This window comes from Rissa tridactyla, chromosome 6 (genome assembly GCF_028500815.1).
Source record: "Rissa tridactyla isolate bRisTri1 chromosome 6, bRisTri1.patW.cur.20221130, whole genome shotgun sequence".
In the NCBI taxonomy this organism is placed as follows: domain Eukaryota; kingdom Metazoa; phylum Chordata; class Aves; order Charadriiformes; family Laridae; genus Rissa; species Rissa tridactyla.
In genome coordinates this window covers 68,034,819-68,059,182 of record NC_071471.1, presented here as the reverse complement: position 1 = coordinate 68,059,182, position 24,364 = coordinate 68,034,819, and the positions used below count along the sequence as shown (strand labels likewise).

At 38.8% G+C, this 24,364-nt stretch overlaps 1 protein-coding gene across 7 annotated transcripts in view; it reads left to right on the top strand.

Annotated features, from left to right (window-relative positions):
* ATE1 (arginyltransferase 1) overlaps window positions 1-23,005 on the top strand; it is an 84,919-nt gene extending 61,914 nt beyond the window's left edge. For 6 of the 7 annotated variants that reach the window (XM_054206598.1, XM_054206595.1, XM_054206596.1 and 3 more), the window contains 2 exons: window positions 1,372-1,492; window positions 19,852-23,005. In XM_054206598.1, the coding sequence (XP_054062573.1) occupies window positions 1,372-1,492; window positions 19,852-20,030 (300 nt within the window). In that variant the 3' untranslated portion in view covers window positions 20,031-23,005. Of the gene's footprint in view, window positions 1-1,371; window positions 1,493-6,999; window positions 9,269-19,851 lie in introns of those variants that run through there. The other variant, XM_054206599.1, reaches the window with a different exon arrangement.
* The last annotated feature ends 1,359 nt before the right edge of the window (window positions 23,006-24,364 follow it).

The following is a 24,364-nucleotide window of genomic DNA, read 5'->3' as shown; positions in this document are numbered from 1 at the left end:
ATCAGAAGTAATTTTTGTATTTCTTACTCAACAATTTACAGTTGGTGGGAAATACATAATGGAAAAAAGTTAATTCTACTGTAAATATTGTTAAGAGTAGAACAGTAAGAGAATAAAAAGAATTGGGAATCTCAAAAAATGGTTCTGATTCTCCAAAACTGCTGCATAAGAGTGTGTCTGGAAGAATAGCGGGGCTTGTGGATGCGACTTAGTAAAATATGTCTTTATCACTAGACTGTAGTCACAGTAATTATCTATGTCCCTTCCTAAATATTGGTCAGCTTCATTCAAGACCACTTTGCCTTTTTTCATATCAACTTCGTATCAAGATGATCATCTTCATTACCTATTTAAAGCAATTGATACGAAGAGCTCTTAGTTGCATCAACCGCAGTGTGACCTCTTACAATGCCCACTTTGAACTGTCGCCTCAAGACCTGTGCCATTGAAATCCTTAACCTTTTTAGCTCTGTTTACTGAATGTCTGTTTCTCACGCTGATATGTGAAATAAATTTTCAGTTTAAAAATAAATTTGATATTGCCACCATATGGCTCTGAACGTTGAGAGGGTATGGATTAAAAGAAAAATGGCTCAAAGATAGATTTTTGACTTAACTTATAGGCCGATGAAGAATTTTACTTTAAATCAAATGAAGATCTGATTAAAGGAGGTTATTATTGCTGAGGTGGTGATTTTCTGTGTAGCTAAAGGGAAAATAATTATGGCTGTTTAGTCTCTGGGAATGTCTGCAAAGAATATCTTTTTAATAAATCAACAAAGAATGGTAGAAATTCACTAATCGTTATCTTAAGCTATTCCAGGAGAAAACTCCATAAATTAAGAAGAAAATGCTACTATTTAAATATCAATGAACAAAATGCTCCATCACTAATGCAATAAAAATAGCATCCCGCTTACTGTTGAGTGGGGGTTTTTCCTATTAGATTTTTTTGGGGTCTCCATTATTTGCTAGAATGAACAACAGTTGAGATGAGCTGCGTTTGGAGGTGCTGAGTTTTTCAGTGTCGGCACCAGCTCAGCAGAGCTCTAGAGGATAACTTAAATACAAAGTTTCAGTAAGCAAAGCCAAAACTTTTGCAGTTCATCTTGGATACCGTAAAAATGTGTCATGTTAATTTTACATTTTCTTCAAGTGCCAAGGTTAAGTTTGTATTCCTGAGATGGTGCTGAAATTACCGAAGGACTAAGGCTGTGATTTCACCGAAGCTGTTTCTGACTCATTTGGTGTAGATTAGATTAAAATTTTTCCTTGTTCATAGGAAAATCTGGAATGTTGTAGCCAGAGTGTTCTTGTGCAACTGATATGACTACTCTCTTTGGTTTTGTTTTTTTCTTTTCTCCTTTCTAGGGTCAGTACAGACCTTCTGACTTGTTGTGTCCAGAGACGTACGTTTGGACGCCTATTGAGCAGTGTCTGCCCCTGCTTGAGCACTCGAAATACTGTCGATTCAACCAGGACGTCAAAGCAGGTACGTTTACAGGTGCTGATAGGTCTGTAAATTGTCGGTCTTGTTTTTATAATGTATTGGCATCGTCTGCTTAATCTGAAATCTGATCTGCAAAGGATAAAAAGTGAAAAATTCATAACTCCCCCAGCAAGCATTAGCAAATAGAGAGTTTTATCTTTTAATGTAAAATAAGCAATACAAATTTTAAGTACATTCTGTTTTACAGACTGTGTGCCGTTCAAAATAAACACGTATTGCTGCCATTCAGATAATTGTGTTTGTTATTCTGTGCATGAACAAAACCGATCAAATAATTATTCCTCCCTTAGAGTCTCGGATGAATGCATAAAGAAAGGAAATCAGAATCAATACAGGAAAGTGAAAAGGGATGGAGAAGCTTAAAGGCTTCAAGTGCTTTTGTTAAGAAACTGGCAGATTTAGTTTAAGAATCTGTCAGAGAATTTGAATACAATAAGCAGCAGAAATACCTTGAACACCTTGAAGTAGATGGAAAGTAGATTTTTACATTCTGTAAAATAGATACTTAGTGATTTGTCAGCATAGAATGGTAAGGAATATTACTGACCAGAACATAATCCAAGAATCATACTGTAAACCAATGCAATCGAATGGGAAAAAATACATATATTTGTTTTAGCTGCTGACCGTGTGGGCAGATTGCAGGCCTCGAGGGAACTGTGTTGGAGAATGCTTGGTGTGATGCTTGGCTGGAAGACAAAACACTGATTTAACTGTTTTATTAACTGCAAATTGTTAAATATCTTCTTACTTGAAAATTCCTCTTTCTCCACTGAATAGCAGTTGAGAAAAAATATAGCATTATTCAGAAATGTCAGGGATTAAGCTCAAGAGTGCATAACACCATATAGATTTACCTGTCTCCGAGTAGTCTTCAACAGCTGCTGCTCTTTTTATTTACCGTGGCTGTAGTTTAAGAAAACTTTCATTCAGTAGCAGATGAACTGTTAACTGTTGGAAGGGCGGGGTGTAGGTAAATGGAAGGAATTTGAAGAGAGATGTCCACTTTAAGCAGGATTGTGAACTTTCGAAGCTGCTGCTTCAGTTTCTTGCTTTCCTTCATCCTGTGAATGTTACCGTTTGTGCTGTGACTTGGTTGATCAACTGGAATGATAAGATAATAATACTTCATAATTGCAAATGTTCTGAAAGGGTCATAATCTAGTTAAAATACTACAGTAATTAGACGAAATGTGTTTCTAGATATAGATACTGATTTAAAAGTTTTAGTAGCAGAATTATGTTCTGTGTAGATAGATAATGTTCTTTAGGGATTGTGCAGGTGGACGTGTGACGTGGTGGGATATAGACTGGGGAGTGTGCTTGGATGCTCTTTGAAGAGAGTGTCTGTCACCATGGGAAAAGCTTAATGCGTAAGAGATTTAAACGGGTGGCACATCGTGTCTTGGTCAGCTAGAATCATTGTTAGGTTGGTGAGAGGAAATTGCCAAAAAATTACAAAGGTAGGAGGAAGGAGAGAAATGGTTTTGGAGGCCGGCTGTGTTCAGGATACTCTTGTTATTCAGAAATAAAAGAGGTGCATTCATTTAAGCGCAAAAGTGACAACTAAACTACTGCCTTTGAAGGTGTTAATGCTTTACAAGCAAAGGGGCATCATCTTCTCAATTCTGTGAAATTCCAGTGGCATACCATGCATTTGGAAACTGCGGGATATAAAACTTTGCATCATTATCAGCGCAGAATATCTCACTCCAGACACTACTGGAACTGTGACTTCTGTCCTGTGGTTTAAGGAAATTAAAACATAGCTACACGTTGAAATGCAGTAGGCCTGCTGTGAGCTGATAGTCATTTGAGGTTTAAATAGTTGCTAGCTCTTAGGAAGCTATTTCTCAACAGTAAAATCAATTTCCTTCTTACTTCTTTACTCTCTACAATAGTCAGTAATATGAGTTTAATGAAGTTACAGTGAATTTAAAAAAGAGCAATAGGAATGGTGGTGTGCTTTATTCCTCCTGAATCAGCGTTCTCTAATACTGCCTGTAATTATGGCAGTTAAGTAGGGCATGATTTATCAGGAGCGGGACTTCCGACGTAGAAACTGAGGGCAATAACCAGATCCAGTAAACAACTGGGGGAAACAGTGCGACTTGCATTGCTGCCTGGGGCAAGGAAACAGCCACTGGAAATGGTCAGCTTTAATATTGTCTGTAATGTCACAAAATTTCTGAAACATTACCTCACACTAGTTTGTTCATCATGTTTGGCAATTTTTGAACTCCTTTTCCCTCCCTTTAAAAAAATGAAAAAAAAAAACCCTAATAAATTTACCAGTTGCAGCTTATGAAAATGCGTTATAGAACAGTGATGACTTCAGGAGAGGGTGCTGTGCACTCTGACCTTCCAAATCTCTGCAATATGAAAATGATTTCTGAGTATTCATACATATTACATCGCAGAACTCCTTCCTATAATCAGATTTATTTTTTTCTTTTCTGGAAAAAAAAAAAAAAGAAAAGAAAAAGAAGAAAAGATGTGCTCACAGAAAATATCAACTTTTTCTATAGTATCAGAAAATATTAATTGATATTTGCAGAGGATTTTTGCCTGTTTTGCTTTATGTGGTTGTCCCGAGCTTGAACATTTTCAAATGGTTTCACGGTGTATTGTTTTCCATTCCCTTCTTCTCTGACGTCTTTTGTTAACAGTTGGAGAATGAAGAAGAGAGGACAGACAAACTAAACAAAATTCTTAACTCTTTATACCACAGAGATAAGTCTAAAAAAGTGCCTAACAGTTAATAACTTAAAAAAGCACTCATAGCAACGATAATAACTTTTTATTCTTTTTGGATGGCAAATCGTGGGCGCCCAATGGTTGAAATAGGTCCAACTCTTTCCTGCTTCTTTCAGTGTAATGAGATTCAACCTCACTTAACCTCAAAACACTCCTGTTATACAGAGACAACGATGAGGTCTTGTGCCAGCAAACGCTCAAGTTTGATATTTAAATAAACTCCTGGTAGGCTCTTTATGCGCAGTTCCTAACACGTACTGAAAAATGTCAGTTACTTTAGGGGAAAAAAAAAAAAAAAAAGGCATAGCAATGCTCAGACAGTGTTCATGGATAAAAGGTCACGTTTATCAAGTTCTGCCTAAATTACCTGTGCCTTAGAACAGATTCTTCATTTTTGCTGTCTGGTCAGTTTGAAAAAGTCAAAAGACCTGGCATCATCTTATAAATGAGAGAGGTTTATTAGGATTCTGATGTGTTTATTATTAAACAGTGGACAGTCATTTACTTACAAATAAATAATCAGTGAGGTGGGGCAGTGATAGAAGCTTTGGATAGTGATGCTTTCTGAAAATTGGGATTGTGCTGAACTGCGTTTAACTGGCCATTAGCCTTTACTTTGTAACGATGAACCCTACGTGAAATGAAAGTTTAAGTACAGATGGAATTAGGTTGAAGAAAAAAGAAGTTAATTAAAATTGCTCTGCAGATAAGTACCTGTCAGTGACTCTGGACAAGATATCAAAACTGATGAGCAAAATTCAGTCACACGATAGTGTCTGCTGAAATATTCCTGGGCATGGTCTGTCACACGAGTCAGCTTCCTCTGCTCAGAACTGGTCTTCAGGGCTTTACCTCGTTGGTACTTTCACTAACAGCTTTGTCCGTGGATCAAACACAGCATGAAAAGAATTATAAATAATTTACTTGGTATCCTGGCAATACTTTTATCCTTCCACTTTCCATTTTTTTTAAAGACTAACCCACTGACATGTCTGTCTTTTTTTTTTTTTTCCTAACATCTGTTGAGAATTTCAATTTGTTGCTCCTGAGAGCAGCCTGTGAAAAATGTCTTCGTGAAGTAAAATCTTGATGAAAATCTACTTTTGGGATGGTAATTAAATTAGGGGGAAACTCAATTTAAATCTTTTTTCCCATCACCACTGGACTGTCAACACCTTTAAGAAGCAAGTTCAGATAAGGGCAGATACAATCCCCATCTAAAGGGGTGACTTCAAAGCCATCATAGTTTTGTAGCCTCACGACTGTGTCCCGTAACGTGGGGTGTGTGCGTCCCAAGCAGGGCGAGCAGGGTGCTGTTACCCAAGTGACAAAGCTGTCCTTGATCCCAATGGCTAGGCACGGCCCGTGGCAGTCTCAGTGGTGGAAGCTGCCTCCCACCTTCCTGTGTCTGCTGCTTTGAGCAGAAGCTTTGACTAGAGCAGATAAAAAAGGATTTTAAAGCTTTTATTTTTTTCTTGACTGATTTGCTTGCCGAAGTTGATAAATTGGCTAAGCTGATACGCATCTGTTCAACTTCCTGTATATCTAAAAATAGAGTGAAATCAAAATGGCATCAAATGGAATACATTAATTCCGATGAAAGTACTTTCTCCAGTGGTGAAAGGAACACATGACAAAGGCGTACATAGACCCCTCTGTCTTGGCTTTGTGTCTTGGAGACAAGACACTCTTTGCTCCAGAGTGTACAGTTTAACACAAACCACGATGGATGCAAAAGGATGGTATAAAGAAACAGAGAAGCACCTCTAGTTTGTCTGGTGAATTACATTAATAGACTAAATTATAATCTATTAATAGACTAAATAGTAATGGACTAAACTATGAATTTTTTTCTAAACGTCACAGTGAAGGAGACTTTTGAAGGGGGATCTAAGGAAGTACATTAATTATCTTTTATAATTTATGGAGGAATCTTTTGCAGCATGAGATGTGTCGGAGAAATGAAGAATATGGGCAGACCCAAAGGAGTTTCCTTCAAAACCAGGCATAGTGTTCTGGGACATCAGATCCCATAGTCAGTCTGAGGTAGAACTTGCGTTACTCCCTGTTGGTGCTAGGAATGAAGGCGAGGTTGAAACAGGCTGTGGAAAGCTTTAGAAGTGAGGTCTGCCTGATGGGATCAGGGGATGGGTAGCTGTTAGGGACACGCATGTAAGTTTTGCGGGAGTTCACGGAGGTAGAATGATGAGAAGAAGGACTTGACAAGAACAGAAGAAAGCTGTTGAAACAAGTAATGGTAGGATTAAAACTTGAAAATCTAGATAGATATTTGTAGAGATAAATAAGAGAGGCCGTTTTTTAGATACACTATGTAGAAAGAAACTAGATTGTGAAAACCTGAGGAGCTTACGAAGCCAAAGCCGTATGCCAGCAGAAATTTGCCAGTGCCTAACGGTTCACCAGCCACCTCCCTCACACTGCTCTTGATGCAGACCAGCCTTTGCCTCTGCCATCTCCATGCAGCAATAAAGATCTTGCTTCTTCCAGTGGAAGAAGTGGGGGTCCTTAGAAGAATTTAGGCTTTAGACTGTTTCCATCTGGTCTCAGACAAAGTGACCACAGGCACTGGAATCAAGAGAAGATAATTTGTCTTTTCTGTGCTTTTCAGTGGTCTGCCTGCAGCCACCCGGGATCTGGTGAGGTTACGTCTTCACAAAAGACAGATGTTGAAATCCAAAAAGTCTTATAAATTGCCTCATGTTCACATACAGGTCTTAACCATCAGAAAAAGAACGCAAACCAACACTGACATCAGTGCCTGCACTCTCCTTTCCAGGAGCGTTAGTCCGACAATCAATGCCAGAGGCCTGGGACGCTACACAAATCGACGTGGAGGTCGGAATTTGAAGTGAGAGGTCTCACTTCAAACTGACAAGAATCACTCTGTGTAACCCCAATTTGATGCATTACCTTAGGAACAGAGTTGATGCCAGATCACTAGTTTATGAGTTGCTGAACTAAAGAAAATTACAAAGATTTCCAGTCTTTTCCTGTAGTAGTCTTGTAACATTTATTGCAAGTTTTTACCAGAATTTTGAAACTTCTAGGAATACAAGCTGAAAAAACTTTTTTTTTTTTTTTCCCTTTCAGGAATACATCTTTCTCACACCTACAGAACTAACTCCATTTTCTTTGCCGCATACAAAATGAAAATTTTCACAGCTTTGCAGCATTGTTATTCTGCTGCACATTGTAATCTAGAGTAGTAGAAGGCACTCAGCATTCCCAGTATTTAATAACTTCCGAATCCTCTTATTAGCGGCTTCATTATGCATCTTAACGCTTCTTGCAAGAAACTGAGGGTTATTAGTTCTAGTAAATAAAACTTAGCATTCTTATCCAGAAGTCTGCAGGCTTGGGCAGTTATACAAAACTGCATTTATTTTTAAAAAGATATTTGTGTGCGTAGTGCTTTTACTAGAAAAATAATCTGTCACAACTCTTTCAGTAACCTGGATTTCTAGTGCTGTGTTTTTCAAAGCATTTAATTTTAGGTACAGTTTAGCTACTATTCTTTGCTAATGAAAAGGGCGTATTTCAGACATGTTTTACATTTCTTGTGTATGTGAATGTAAGTACTTTTGTTGATTTACTTATTTTTTCTTCTTTTTTCCCCCCCATCAAGTACAGACGCTGTTTAATTTTAAGATAGTTTAGGTCCCTGGCAAAGAGATGCATACGTGTAGTGGCGCATCTTTGAATCTAGTCAGATGGATTAATGCAACAGACAGCGTACACTAATGTTTATAAGGGCAGTGTGATGCAGATTAGTGTTTATAAGGATAAATGCCCTGAAGTTCTTGAGACGATGCAAATGTAGTCACAAAACTGTCACAGATGGAAAACATTAAACAAATTGTTTAGAACTGTGCAATCATCTGGTTAGGGAGAAATTGCTGCTCTGCTCTGAAACAACTGCTGTTCATAATTTTTTAAAGATACAGTGTTGTGTACTTTGGAGAGTTAGGAAACAGTTTAAATAAATTCTGATAGATCATGAACTCAGTTCTTCTAAAGAACTAACTTTCCACTATCTTATCAGAGCTATATGTAATAAATTTGGATTCTGTAACCAAGAGAGAGAGAGAGAGATATCAATTATTTCTAGCAGCTCCTCTAGAGGAGGCACATCTTACAAGTTTGTATCTGTTTCTAATTAAGTTTATAAACACTTAGAATCATCAGAATGCATATTTCCAAATCCAGTGTGATCCTTGAGCATACCAGATATTTAAACAATGAAGATACTGCCAAAAAGGTGTAGCCAGGCAAATTTTCCCCTCACTTTTTAGTATGTTTGGATTAAACTGAAATGACTGGTATGGGGTTTTGGCCTCGTGTGCACCAATATGCTCAAATATTCCAGTGCTTCTGTAATAAAAAGTTAGTGTTATTAACTTAATTTGTGGGTCCTAAACAACTGGCGCTGAATAATTGGCTTGTGGCTTAGAAATTACACCGAACCATCAGCTCCGCAGCGGAGTCTCCCGAAACAATCAATGGCAAAGACAGAAATGTCTTTAAAACGTGATTTGAAGTGTGGTCATAATACGAACTCCCTTTTGCCTTGCTCTAGCAAATCTCAAACTCTGCTAAGTGTTGTGATTTAAAAGTTCATATTTATTGATTCTCTAAATATATCTGCTTCTGACGTACAAGTAGCAGAGTAAACCAACACCCCTCAAGAAGCGCCGTCGCCTGACTTTCAGGGTAGCTCATGAAACGTTTGTCTTGGACTGCAAAATTCCCTAAAATATGTTTTAATCCAAAATGACTGTCATAGAGATTGTGTAACCAACAGATGTATTTTGAAATTACATATTTTTTTTGAGGCCACTGCTTGAGAAATAAAGATATCCTGGCATACTTTACTTCTCCTCGCGTTGAAGAGGTGGATTTTAGATGGTTGTGTGCTCAAGATACTCCTTCACCATTTGAATGTTGTGACATTTGATTCTCTAGCAGAAAAATTCCTTTTTTCTTTTTTTTTTTTTTTTTTTTTCTTGTGACTGAACCAGAAGTGAACTCATTAGTTGCTGAAGATTCAGGGAAATGTGGGGAAGGACAAGGACTGCCAAATCTTGTAGGAATCATTTTCCATACTCAGAAGGCGTTAGAAACACAAGAACAGAAATTAAAAATTAAATAATGTTGGATAAGTAGAGCGATCGTGCAGATTTATTTCATGCCGAGGGTAGCCAGCATATGGGATTAGTTTCAAAATGTGATAAAAGTTAAAAGCTGTAATTAGACGCAGATACCGAGCAGCTGTGGAAGCGACACCGCAGGCATGTGCTGGGTCCCGGCTCAGCCACGCACCACCAGCCACTTTTTCCAGGGTCAGACCTCTTGTAACCGTCCTCGGTGCCTCAGATCATGTTTACTCTCTGCTCCGGTGACATCATCCAACTTTTCACATGCAACGTAATTGATTCCATGTTTTAATTAATTTAGCCAGTAAATTGATTGCTGTAATCTGATTTATTTAGCTGATAAGCTGCTGATAAGCTACTGCCAATTGCTTAAATTTTGCCTATTTCGTGGAAACCCCTGCATTTCTAATTCTCAGCCTGACTCTTGTATTTGGTATTTTCCTCCTTCTCATATATCAGTCTTAACGAGGACTTTGCTTCGCCCTTCTTTTTGAAAGATCCTCTTACTGCTTTCTGCCATTTTCACTTCTATGCAATTCAAATATTTTAATAAATGGTATTTAATTCTTTTACTCTTTCAGGTTTTTTTCCTGTTTCCATCCCATTTTGGGGGTCTGTAACTCCTTAAAAGCATAACCCTCTAACTTTTATCTTTTATTCCATTGGTTTTACTGCCATTGCAAGCTTGGGGCTCAGCACTGTGTTTTGCTGTTGGCTTGAAGTGTCATTAAAACCTGTGATTAAAAGTCTCCAGCAGTCTGGGTGAAAATGGAATTGTCTTCTCGGAAGCCTTCTTGTGAAAGTCTGAAGTCCTCATTAGTAGCCCTTCACAATCATCCAGCTTTGGGTCAGTCCCATGGGAAGATTTTGCTTCAGAAAAAGAAATAAAGGTGTTAAAATCTTTTGCGTAAAAGTGATGAAAATAAGTATCGAAGTATATTTATAGAATGGAATAAAAAAGTATCCAGAACTGCTAAAATGCCCTTTATTTTAATTAATATTTCTATTTCAGCCACAAAAAATTGTTTTTAATTCCCTGGAAGCAAGGTTATAATCCGGAGGGTGACGATGGCCTATTAAATTTGCAAAGTGTGTTTTCTTAACTTGGTTGTGCAGTGCAAAATGACTCTAAAATATATAAAATGAGGCAGTAACGCTATTCCTCCATTATTAGCCCTTGTAAAATTATTTTGACATGACAAATAAAGTCGGAAAGACATTTACACGTCATAAATGTCAGCTTTGTATTCGGTGGAAGTTGCAGAAATTCAGATCGTGGGAAGGACAGCCGTGGTTTGCTCTGAGCCGGGCATGAAGGGCAGTACCTCGTCTTAGGCACCGTTCCTGCTGCGAAACATAGACTGACCCATTAGTGTCGCTTTGTAGTTAGAAAATTACTGATTATAGTTGAGTATTTGGCTCCTTGGGTAAATCTTAACTGAATTCCAAGATATTTTAGCTACCAGTTGAAATGAAAAAGCAGTTTGTGTAGCGTCTCTGCTTCTTTCTTATGCAAAATATGTTCGGGAAATAGATGGAATAAGCTGTTCCGATTGAGATATCAGCGTACTTATCAGTTTTAAAGTTCTACTAGAGTTAATAATGAGGTAAGCATTCTGTGTTTATCTAAGAAAAAATATTTATTCATGTTTTTCATGAGAATTGAATGAAATATTTCATTCATCTCTAATAGGAAGTGTTTGTGCAGCAGTTGCTTTCCATCCCTCATCTTTTGTATTTAAGATGCATCCCTGATTTAGTGTTCTCAGCCTTTAATTCACAGCTTTAATGGCATGTTTAATGTGTCTTTCCCAACCGTGAGTGAGTCACTTTTGATGATGTTCTTGAGGTGACAGGTACATTGCAAAACTCTCTGGAAAGATACGTGTGCAGTTTTAATTCCCTGTTAGCGAGTGAATTAAAGAGTTGTTTTCATGTGCTGTTCCCAAGTGCCCATTGGATTTTGATCGTGATTGTCCATTCTGCCTCTAAAGAGAAATGAGCAGCTCAACATACTGAACATTCCTGTGTTGCTCTGTGTTGTTCTGAATAACTGGGATGCTTTGAGGAAGAGAAGAGGTTCTCAGAAGCACTAGGGAGAGGCATCTGATGCAGGATGAAACTTAATCAGGCTCATCAGTGCTGCCTCAGAGCGAACAGACCTTCCCAGAACCTCATGATAGGTTTAGAATAATGCATTGGAAGTGCTTATGGAGCCAAGCAAAAATGAGTTGGGGTATGACTGAGCTTATAGGCTTGACCTCGCAAGCCTGGGTCTGTAAAACCACCTTGTGTGCTCTGCTGATTGCCGGGTTTAGGGAGTGTCCTGGGTTGAGCAACACAGGCCTAATTTCTCTTCTAATGCTGGGGAAAACTGCACTTTTAGAAGACACTAGTGTCTGAATTTGTGAAAAAATTTACTTCATAGCCAGGTAGGCTATGTGGGATTCAAGGTCTCAGTGTTTTCAAGCCTGGCCAGGTGCAAGGATGAGGAGGAGCGAGGCCTGGGCATTTGACCCAAGCCGGCCAACAGGGTTATTTCATACCACGAACGTCACATTCGATATAAATTAGAAAGTTTGCTGTGTAGTTTCTCTCTCCCTTGATGGAGGCAGTCCAGAGAACTCCTTGCCCCAGTGCCAGACCCCTGAGCCCTTCCCTTCCTGCCGAAGCCGTTGAGCTCACAGTGTCCCACATTTACTGTCCCCTGCTGGGAGTGCACGGCTTCCTAGTGATACAATTGGCTGAGTATAATTCTCGTGTATCTTATATTAGTATCAGGATTAATACTGGTTCTTTAGTATCCTTGTTAATTATTCAGTCTTATCCTATTAAATCCATTTATATTTCAACCCTCTTGTTTCCTTGCTTTCCCTGATTCCCCGTCCTGGGTGGGGAGGGGTCATTGGGTGATAGAATAATTGTCTAAATGACAATAAATTGTTATGGGTCTTCTCAAACCATAACAGGGAGAGAGTCTGTGGTGCCACGCACAGGACTGGGGCCTCCCAGTGTTCGTGCGTTGAAACCCGGGCTGTACCTGCTGTGACTCTGCTGCAGTTAAACTGAATGCACAATTCAAAGTTGACTAGATGATCAAAAAGGGTTTTTAAAACAAGCAAAAAGACAAAAAAAGAAAAAAAACCGAACAACCACAAAAGCCCCCAGGCATGCAGTTAATATCCTTCATTGTCAATTCACATTCTCGTTTCTCGTATCCAAAGTCATCAAGGATAGTGTCATGGATACAACTTCAAAAGAGTTGACTGGTTCATTTTGTCTTCTGGAAGAGCATCCAAAAGTGAAATAGTTATCTTTGTCAACTTGCCATCTACTAGTTTATATTCTTTTTTTTTCCTTTTTCCCTTGCCTTATTATCTTGACTTTGGAGGCACTGGATACTGTTTTCAGATAAGAAGTTGTTCAGTCTCATTTAACTAACATTTTCGCAGGTACTACTAGTTGTTTTTTGTTTTTTTATAGTGCATCCCTGAAAAGCCAAGTCCTTGGAGAAATATCAATATCATTTAAATCTAGCCCTTTGGTAGCCATTTCTCAGTCACCGTGTTTCAGGATAATAAACTGAGGTAGGTTAGAATAATTGTATCATATGAGACCTCCTCATAAATAAACTGGTAATTTTATACTTATTATTTTATGTGCATCTCTTTCAAATGTGTCCAGCGGCTCATACTTGGATTTTAGTGTTAGCAATGTAGTCAAAGGATTGTATTAGCAGGTAAGCCAGAAGCCTTTGCAGATTGCTGTGAATTACAGCTGAGAAGGAGAACGGCTCTGAATTGTTGTATTCACAGGAAATGTTTTCCATTGGCCCCTTTTCATGTTTACTACTAGAATAATAAGAGTCAAAACACAATGAGTTATTGTTTCCGCGTGGCGCAGCAGGGTTAGTGGATTTGGAATGGGTTTTGTCAAGTGATTAGTCTGCTTGCTTCTCAAGATTGAATTGCAAATCATAAACCAGTTGTATGATTTCAGGCACAAAGCCCAAAAGTTTCGTTCGGAAGACATCTTTAGGATTTACCCTTGTTGCAACTTCTTCTCTTTACGTATTTTAAGGTTCCCTATAAGTTATACCTGTAAAACTGTCATTCTTCTGCCTTCATGTTTTGAGGATCTTTGGTAATATTTTGATAAGATGCATTTTTCTCATTAGAAACCTTCTCTTTTTGAACAATGATTTCAAAGGTTCAGGGTTTTTTCTTGTTAGAGTAACTGCAAAGAGTCGGCTGGTTGAGAGTACCCTGAGCTTCCTACTGTACTTCCTTTGTGACTTGTGCTTTCTGGTCTTAATTAAGAATTCTTTTCATTGATTTTTTTTTTTTTTTTTTGTTGCTTATGCTTCATTTTAACTGTACTCTTATTTTGGTTCAAGTTAGTATTTTTATACCCTAAAGCATAGCGGTCTTTGATATTTCTTAAAGTATGAGTCTAGTATGATTGAAACACATTTCAACTCGCTGTTTTATAGAAATATTACTGTTAATGTGTGTTGCTTGTCTCGTCGCTGTGTATTGTCTGTTTTGTTTTTGAGGACGACTTCCTATGCTTTGCTGGGGAAGGAGAAGAAATAATGCTTTAAATTGAGTAAGAAATGAGCTTAAATTCAAAGGTCAGATACATTAGACTTCCGATTTGAAGTAGAAACGTTTTCTGTTTCCAGTAGTTAATACCTCCTACATTTCAGACATAAAATGTGAAAAGTTAATTTGTTTCCTTTTAAAGTTTCTTTGTTTTCAAATCATTGATCATTAACTGTGACAAGGTCATGTAAACCAGATGTAGTTTTTCTCCAAAAAAAATTTGACAAGGCTGTAGTGTTTCTCAAATAAATGGACATTGCCGTAGTGTAACCAGCAAAGGATGGGTGCTTCTTTGGATCATTTTTACACCGAGTTTAAAAGCCTAGGTATCACGAAGATTTTTAAATTGAATTTTAAACCTGTTATTTTTCTTTAATTCGGAAAACATGAATGCTGTGTTCATCTTTAAAAACGATGCAAGTCCCAACTGGTTCAAAATTGAAAATTAAATCTGAGAACAACTTGAAAAAAAACCCCAAATCCAACATCCCCTTTGTGCTGCCAGTCTGAAAGTACAGCACTTGTGAAGTGTTGGTCTTCGTACTTCTTTTTTTTCCTGTGGATTTAATTTTTAGAGGTAAAAATAGTTTTTCTGAGATTCCGTTTTTAAGCAAAATGGAAACTAATTTGTAACGCGAGTTATTTATGTGGGAGTTTCCTTCAAAGACTCCTTTCAAAGTGAATCACAGGTTTCAGTTAATGGCACAATTTTAAATATTTTAAATTTTGAATTAGAACTGGTTCTTTGCCTGTTTCCTTCCTTTCTTCCACTGTTTCATCTTGCAGAGGAGAAAATAAAATCTCTGTGTAGTGTGGATGCAGAAGCACAAAGTGAAGATCGTCAAATACTTTCTTTATTCCAGGGAGTTTAGGTAGCATTTAAGGAAACTGAAACTTATGACCAGAAACAGCGTCATTTCAGAGCTTTGCAGGAGTGCCGTGTGTCTTTTCTTGAATTAGAAATGCCCGGCCTCTGTAAGGCTTCTTATACAGAAAATGTAAGAAATATTTTCCTGTGACTAATGTGTTTTTTTTTTTTTTTTAGATTGGCAATTTTCCTTATCCTATTTTAAAAATAAGAAAGTTAATAATTTTGTCACTAATTTTTAATGCTTTTTTTACTTATTTTCCTGTAAATGGAGAAAAAAAAATATTAAAAAGTTAGCTTGCTTGCATCTCTAGATTATGCCCGATGGATTTAAAAATGCTGTGTTTGTGAGGAATATATTCAAGAGGATGAGGGAAGAGATACCGCTAACTGGGCACCCATCCCGCGGGGCCACTGCAGGCTGGCTTTCCAGCGCAGTAGTGATCAAAACCAGCTTGACCCAAATTTCCACCACCGAAAAGCTGCTTTAGTAATAGTTTGCCACAAAAACCTTTGAACCGTCAGACTTTTTTCAACGCGATGTTGGCTCTGAGCCTGCGTAGAGTCGGAGGAGGCTGTTGCAGAACTCGCTCCCCGAGTTTCAGTTGTTCGGCTTTGCACATCCTTACCCGGCTTCCTGGCCAGATGTAGCTGTTTTTTCACTTCAGCTTATATTAGGTAGCAATAATAAAGATTAATGCACTCAGAGAATAAAAATATTGGGATGTTGGCTTCCCAAAATAATTTTATAAAAATGCTAATCAATTCCTACGCTGTAAGAAAAAAAAATCAGAACGTGAAACTTTGAATTTCTATGTAAATGCATGCCGATGCTATTGCTGTGAATAGAAATGGTAAAATAATTCCCCCTCCTTATTTTACGTTGCTATTTCAGCAGGAATGCGTATCAGCATTTGAAACTCAATTTTCTGATTTGGGGAGGGAGCTTGCGTATTTGGGGGGAACTTCGGGTTGTGCGAGAAATGAATTGTACAGGAGTATGTCAGGCTTCCTGTCTTCACATTCCTCCCCGTCCCACGAGTATAAAAGTATTCCTGGGGCCGATTGCTGGCTGAGGCTGCCTTTGAAGACCACTGCTGTTACTTTTAGCTTGTTACTCGGTGTCGCTCGGCAATGCTGCCTATGCTGTTGCCGAAGACCCGTATGTGTGTGTAGCTGGGCCAAGAAATCAAACCGATATCTGCCTGACATCTGCCAAGACAAACCATTGCGTAGAGGGGCTTTAGATCACTTCTGCTTTTTACTTTGTTTTTTTTACTGATACTTAGCAACATATCTGATATGCTTTGTTTTTTTCAGAAAAGAAATCCTCCATGTATGAATTGCATTTCATAGTGATATGGGGGTGGGAAACAATGAATTTTAATGCCTCTTTGCAATTTTTTTATGGGTTCATGGTGGCAAGGTTGAATGATACCAATATCTATGTATATTTCTGTGCATTCTCTCCAAACACCTCTGGAAACACTTCCTCTTTATCACTTGAAATGACTGAATTTGGTGGAAGCAGTTCTATTAACAAAATATTATAAATGAACAATAGTACAAGAAGGAGGTACAGTACTGCTAAATGTCCACTTGAATTCTTGGGACTTTGCCTTTTTGAAGGTTATCTTCTCATGGAGCTGTTGATTAACTGTAGTCTACACAAGAGACACCGTCCCTTGACATAAAAAAACATACAAGGTTTTATCCCTTAATTCAGTTCTATCTATCAATACAGTTTGATGATAGATGCGTAAGGAAACTAAACTTCAGAAAATTCAACTCTGCGGATTGAAAGTACCTGTCATTTCCGAGAACTGAGCCACACCAACCGCGTTGGGGAGTTTCATATATCATAGAATCATAGAATGGTTTAGGTTGGGACACCTCCCACCAGCCCAGGTTGCTCCAAGCCCTGTCCAGCCTGGCCTTGAACCCCTCCCGGGATGGGGCAGCCACAGCTTCTCTGGGCAACCTGGGCCAGGGGCTCACCACCCTCACAGCAAAGAATTTCTTCCTGGTATCTAATCTAAATCTCCCCTCTGTATATGTAGTTTATACTGTCTGCGTTAAGCTTAAAACGTGTCTGAAGTATTCATAATACAGTGATTTTTTCCAAGATATTGATACTTTCTTGAGTGCTCTGGGAGAGCCTTCTCCTGCCTGAGGGTTGCATTATAAACCTCTGCTGCAGGCCAAGAAAGGGCTGGTCTACAGCATGGTCTGGCAAGCCTTGCTAATCCCCAGAAAACGCTTGGCTGTAGTGCTTAATAAATTTGCTAGAACCCTCATCATGGTAAGTTCCCTATAGCTGCCCAGCTGGAGCTAGCGTGGGCCTGACTGCAAGGAGGATAATGCGCCGACTGCGCTTGATTTAATGAGGAAAAGTGGAGTAAGGGTGTAAATGCTGAGCAACAAGAGCAGAGTTGAGCTGAGCTGGTAAGGCTACAGTGAAACTGAAGGTACGGTAGTGTTAGTTGCTGTAAGAAATGGAATCTGGGGCCAGGAACGCTCCAAGCCAAAAGATGAGCTCATCCAGAGTATCAGGTTCAGTATTATTTGACAGCAATGACTATCAAACAGCGAGTAGTGAACGGCTTTGAAAGTGCGTTTTGGCACAAGGCTACGAAGAGCAGGCTTGGCGTAAATCCATTTCAGGACACAAACTTACAGTCAGCCTAGAGGTGCAGTAAATATAAACTTTCCAATTTAAGAAGTTAAAATAACTTTACACTTGTGTCACCTCCAGAAGCTAAACTCGCAAATGTTTCCTTGGTGAACTTTGAGCAAGGAGGAGGATGTAATAGAAGAGGCAGTAGGGCTGGTAGTAAAACCAGCCTATTGGGATATCAGAGAGGTCTTGGCCACACATCAAAAACCTAATGGATTTCAAAGAGGGAGAGAAAGCCGTAAAGTGTTTTTGACTTGGGTGTTTATCTAAAGCAATTGCCAACAATAATTAGTGGAGAATGCAATCTTAGCAAGTACTGTTCAGACTTTCTGCCTTCAAACCACGTTTTCCTAGCTAAGTCTTAAGAAATACATTGTGCTTTCATGTTAGGAATCAAAACATAGATAAAAGTAATGAAGTCATTCTAAACTTTGTAAAGCAAGCTTCGTTAAGTTTCACATACTAAATTCAGGCTATTGGCAGAAAAATGTTTGCAAGGCGTTTCTGTGGATGAATAGGGGCAGGTTCTTAAGAATGTGTTGCAAAGAAAAGCATTTAATGACCTACTTTGTCTTTAATAAATTATAAAGAATATTTAGGTTTTCTATAGTAAGGACCGTATTTGAATAGAGATTTGTCTTAAAGGTTTTTTCAGATTCTTGCAGCCAAGTTGCTTAGCTTACCTGCGGCAAGCCTAGTGAGCTTCAGGTATGGAAAAAGAAAGACAGGATTTGTTGACGGATTCATACCCTTGGCACTTTGGATCTATTGCCATTTGTGAAACTTGCTGAGAAAGTCCATCCTCTCTTTATTCTCTTATTAAAAAAAAAACCCACCCACCTATTTTTGCCCATGCAATAGCTATTTGAATTACCTGGTTTTCCACAGCAGTTGGTTTGATTTTGAGTCAGCCGATGAGGAGCAGAAGGCTTCACTGCGGGTGTTGTAAGCGGGGAACGGTGTAGAGTGGATGCCATTCAGATCCCGTTCAAGGAGCCTTAGATGTTCTAACCTAAATGAAGCAAATACATGAACATATCAAATGTTTTAATTTGGGGCAGATTGATGCAGTACTTATACTTACCTGTGCTGACTCTTCAGTTGGAATACTGTCCTGATGCTGAAAAAATCGAGTCTTTGCAGAGTTTATGTCCCCCGATGCTGACCATCTCTATTACCATTTGAATTTATATGGTTCTATTCTCAAACTCATATTTCAGCTTCTGTGTTTAAGTTGACTCTTAAACATTGGTGGCTTTTTAAACCTGAAGTTCAGAAAGTCTTTCACCAGTATTTTGTAATAATTTTATTAATTTATCCTGCGATGGCCTCAGGCGTGTGGCATGTTCCCTCTCTTTAAAGAGTTTTCTAGCACTGTAGGGCCAATCTTTCTGACACGCAGCGGCTATATAACGTTATTATTCAGCAGTAGTAGCATCAATTGGATTCATAAAAATCAAGCAGTTTTAACTTGTTCAACGATGCTCTTATGTGTATGATTCTGGCTAAATTAAGTCGCGAGGGGTCTGTAGATGAGGTTAATAAGACTCGACTCTGGTGTGTGTATGTGCTAACTCTGTTGGTCTGCAGAGCTTGGGGATCAGACTTGAAGTAAGGGCGTGTGTTTAAGTTCATTCTACTAGAGAAACTCAGAAACCAGTAGAGATGGGGTAAAAAAGATGGGGGCTGGAGGGCCAAGGAGCTTCACCTGGGAAGGCAGTTTATTGCCTGGTACTTACTGAAGGCAAACAGTGGAGGCTTCTCCCTGGTTTTAATACGCTTTTCAGAATGGGGGAAAGGGAGGGCTCTGTGCTGGTGGATTTTGCAAGCGGTGCAATAATTAAGTGCAACATGGCAAGAACAGCAAGTCTCTCCTGGTCGGTTGGGTTTGAAAGTATTTCCCAGATAGAGTTTCACTTCTGGCAGTGGGCTCCAGTGAGCATTAAATGAACATGAATTTTAAAATACAGCAGTAGAGGTATTTTCAGAAATGCTCTATATCGCCATTAGAAACGTGCGATGCATGATTTATTTTTTCACGCACCGCAAATACACTTACTTTGCAAGCTAGGTTTTGTTTTCAAGCTTGATTCAAGAAGGCTGGTCTGTAAATCAGCTCTGCTTTCATCTACTGTTCATCTGCAGGTTAGTTTTATTACTTCATACAGTTTTCATTAGGCATATTGAAGTTAGTTGCGTAAATTAAGATCGTATGGACAATATCCATAACTAATTTTTGTGTTCTCTGGTTCTCTTTGCAGTTGATGAAGGTCGTATTAAGGAGCTGGGCAGAGTGCGAGTACTTCACAAGAGAACCGTGATGCCTTACAGCGTGTATAAGAAAAGAAGGAAGGGGCCGAGCGACGAAGCCAGTGTTCACCAATACGCAAGTTTGGTTGGACAGACCTGTTCAGAAAGAATGTTGTTGTTTAGAAGTTGAAAAAAAAATCATTAAATGGCATTTCGATGGCGCTACGTTTTGTTGCACTGCCACTGGGTGATATGTACTATAGTTGTGTGTTGGTATGCCGACTCAAATAGCAGTATGAAACGCAGGTATATATCTAGGCTTGTGTGAATACATGGTACTGTGTTTAAAGGTCAACTCCAATAAAACTTACAATACAGCAAGGCTTTAGCAATATAAGTTTAGAAAAACATGCTTGCAATATATCTTAATTAAGTAGTTCTAGCCTTTCTATGCATTTTGAATAATTCTAAGTAAGCAAAATGAAAAACCAGGTGTCTTTTTTGTAGAAATGAAGATTGACTAAATCTAGGTTAACGATAATTAAATTACAAATGTTTTCAAATAGCACCTTGGATATCTGGCATTAAAAGTTGCCATGAAATTTATGCTCACATTTGTATGCTCCTGAACTCTTGCAAGAGAATTGAAATGTGCCGTTACTTTCTTATGTGAAATCTGGCATGGTTTAATTTTATTTCAATAGTATATTTAAAAAGCGGAGGAAATTATTTTCACTGCACGTTCTTCATTTGTTTAGAGCAGTAGGTTAGTGCCTGAGGTCCTAGCGAATGTAGGAGTTCATGGTTGATTCTCAGTGGCAGGGCGTGCAGTGCTTTGGAGATCTTTCCCCTCTGGAGAAGAAACAGAATAGTTGCACTATAGATATACCAAAGATATGCAGCCAAGCGGCACAGTGGTTTTTTGGTATAAGCCTTATCCTTTGTCTAAAAAGAGTGGATATTTTACTGCACATCAGTAACGTGAAATAGAGGAAGGTTTATCCTATAGCTCTTCAGTGCACATTTCAGAACTGTGCTGAAAAACAGACGTGAGGTACCACTGCTGGGTTTTGTTGCAATTATGTTCTGCAGAATTGTATTGGAAGACTTAAATGTCACATTCCTGCATTTTTACTGACTGTTTTGTTGATGGTGCAGCAGCTCACAGGTTAACATCTTTAATAACATTTTACTAAATGCTTCTGTTGAAAACGCAGGGATTTGTGATGCTTTATGAAAGCACTTTATTATCTGACACGTGAACATTGTCATTGGTGTTCCGTGTCCCTATCAAGTCATACAAGTTGTAGGAATTTTTGGGAATAACACCGTTGTATAATTCAGTAATGTATTACAACATTGTAACAATACCAATGCATTTATGTTTTTTATCTTCTTGGATAACAGGAGCTAGTATTTACCTTGAATCAACTTGAAGTTTCCTGTTAACCTTTGAAGAAAGATTCTTATTCAGGAATATATGTGTAGGTGTTTTTCCCCAGAAAGGAACCAGATTCAGTTTTACCCTCTGAGAGTTACATCTCCAATTGTTCAGGACTTCGTTTTAATTTTAGACACTTGGCCAATATTATTAATTGTTGATTTTTATGTGGAACAGATGTAAGAATTTTGGGATTCAAGTACATTGTAGATTTAACTTTTTTTTCCCCATATCTGAGTGATCATTGTAATATAATTCATATAGAGTACAGCTTCAACACGAATTAAAAAAGGTAATTTTATGTTTTATTAATTTGGAAGTACTGTATTGCTCAGCTCCCAGTCTGCAACAAAATTGAGTATTTCTGTCAGCATTATATCTGGTGTGTGTTCGTCTGCTGCCTGGGACCGAGAAGTTTCTGTATAATTTACAATCTAGTTTGTCCATATCATATCTAAAGCTACTGCCGCGGGAGAACTGCTAAATACTACTTAAGAACATTATTATAAAACGTTCCTTTCTGTGGAGACCATACTCTTGCCACTCAGTGAAATGTCAAATGGTATAACATTTTCTGCCTACACAATGTGTTGAAAAGCAGTGATGCCCAGGTGGCTTAGAACCAAAATAAACAACAAAATTGATATTATATCATATAAAAAGGTTAATGGGCACACAGGAATTCCAGTATGACTTGCAGAACCTTAAAGATGATCAAAACCATTTAATGATGGCCTCGCTGTGCTCCTGGAGAAGTTAAAGTTTCTGTTAAATTGCAAGGGAGCAGACCTCACGTCACCATGCAGAGCTCTTGAAGAGCTCCCATCTTTTTGTGCCCACTGCTACTGGTGCGCCTTCTGGAGGTGTATTAGGCTTCTCTCTGATGCTCTGTTGCTCCGGGGGAGCTTTTAAGGCCTGCAGTTAAAGAAAAGTGAGATAAGTATAAAACTGAAAATTGAGTACGGCTTGAAGTTGTCATTAGTGTGACCACTAAAGGTAAATGACCATTTCCTGTGAATTCCGAAATGGTGCTTTCACTTTCTGACCTCCACGGGAACTGCAGCACCACGGCGCGCTGCCCTTCCGGCTCTTACTGAACTCAAATACACACATATATTAAAAAAAAAAAAAAAAATAAAAAGGTCAACGTGAACTCAAAAATTCATCTGATGCGGTATGCTGAGACCTGACTCACTTCTCTAGTGTTATTTTAGAAGAAAATTGGTGCAGTATTTTTCGGGACTGATTACTCTATCCCTGTTTTAGAAGTGGAATAGAGTCTGAGGATGAAGTTCTGTAAGTTTTGCCATTGACTTCAGTGGAAGTGAAAATTGACCACTGCTATAATTTTATTTAATAAGATGTTGTCATTGAGAGTTATTGAAGCTAGAGATATTTAATTTAGTACAAAATATTTCACAAGGGTTTTTTAGTGTAGTTAGTTTGTGAGAGTTAATCCCTAAAGTAAGGTTACCTTGTTCTATCATCTGTTGATAAATGGGCATAACGTGGTGGTAAGAAAATGCAGAGCCGTGACCAGTGTTAAAAAATACCACACTTTTTTTAATTGGAAATAAATGGGGAGCTTACTCATTTCCAGCATCCACACATTTCCGTAAATGCAAAAGAACCCGCATGTTGAGTTTGTAAATTGCTTTTCAGCAGGCCTGTTTGACTTGTAAGTATAGAAAATAAAGTTATTTCTAGTCTCGGTAAATATTTAATAGCTCTGAATGTGACTTCTGTCTTATTTGGTTGAAATTCATTCTCTTGGAGGTCAACTAAGCATCCAGTGAACAGCATAATTGGGGAAGTCAAAGAGTATCAGTGATTAGAAGGGATAGCTGTCAGGTCAAAACATATGCCAGTATTTTAGAACTAAATTTTAGTTCCAGCTAGACAGATTAATGAAGAGTTTATGCTTTGAGAGAGACACTATAATTCTTTTGCAAATAGAATAAAGAGGTAGGCTTTTCACAAATGGAGAGTAGACGGGGCTAGCTATTTATTTTAGTCAGGCTACACCATTTCTAGTTAGTGGGAAAACCCCACACTTTCTTTGAAGGAAGCAGCACAGAAATCTGGGTTACATTCCCAAAGATAATCCCACTGATTCCTTTTCCTGCTGAATGGGGCAGAATTCCAGCTAATTCTGGGTTCCTGAATGAGACTTTTGTCGAAGCCCAGTCATTCCATGGCTTGAGATTTTGGTGTGCCGAGGCTTGCGGTGGTGCAGTGCCCAAGGCTCTGTCCTTCAGATCCTGCTTCCTGGGAGTATTTATTTCTTCTGTTTCATTGCTCCTTTGGAGCCTACATCCATCATTCTTTGCAGTTCTGGTAATGTCTTTGCCAGACAATCATTCTGATCAGCCATGTATTTCTGAATTCCCTCTCATTCTGGTTGTTCCAGATAATCCTTCAGACATGGATTACGTGCTCTCCTCATCAGCCTTTCCATCGCCACCGTCCCCCACCAAGCTTTAATGGTTCTTCTTGCTCATCTGTCCCAGTCTTGCTACAGGACGAGTCTGCATTTGGAAGGGTGTAGACAATATTTAGGGCAGAATTCATCACCACGTTTCAGGGAAATCATCAGCATTTCCAGCGGCATCGTAGCCACGTATCGTACCCAGTATATTTATAAAACTGCACCTTCAGCGCCTCTTGCGTGTGATCTCACACACTGAGCATAAAAAAAGCCAGATTGCGTTTCCACGTGCCAGATGATTTGTTTTCTTAAGTTAGTCGAAGTGATGGAGAGTTTCCAAGCCCTGACGCCGTGGCTGTCCTGAGGAGGCCAGCGTGGTGAGCTGTGTGCCTCCGGCAGGCTTGAGCACCAGCTGAGGGTGGTGGAACCTACAGTGGAAGGGTTGGCGGTGGCCGGGGGTGACAGAGAGAGGAACCGAAGGTGGCTGCGGGTCAGCCGGGCATTAACAGGCAAGTAGTGTGTGATTTGCCTTTACTTACGAAGCAGATATTAGTCTCACTGGGGAAATAAAAAAGCACTGTGGCAAACAAACGATATAAATAACACTATTTAATTTCAGTGGTAGCTGCTAACCAAATGAGTATACCAGCAAGGC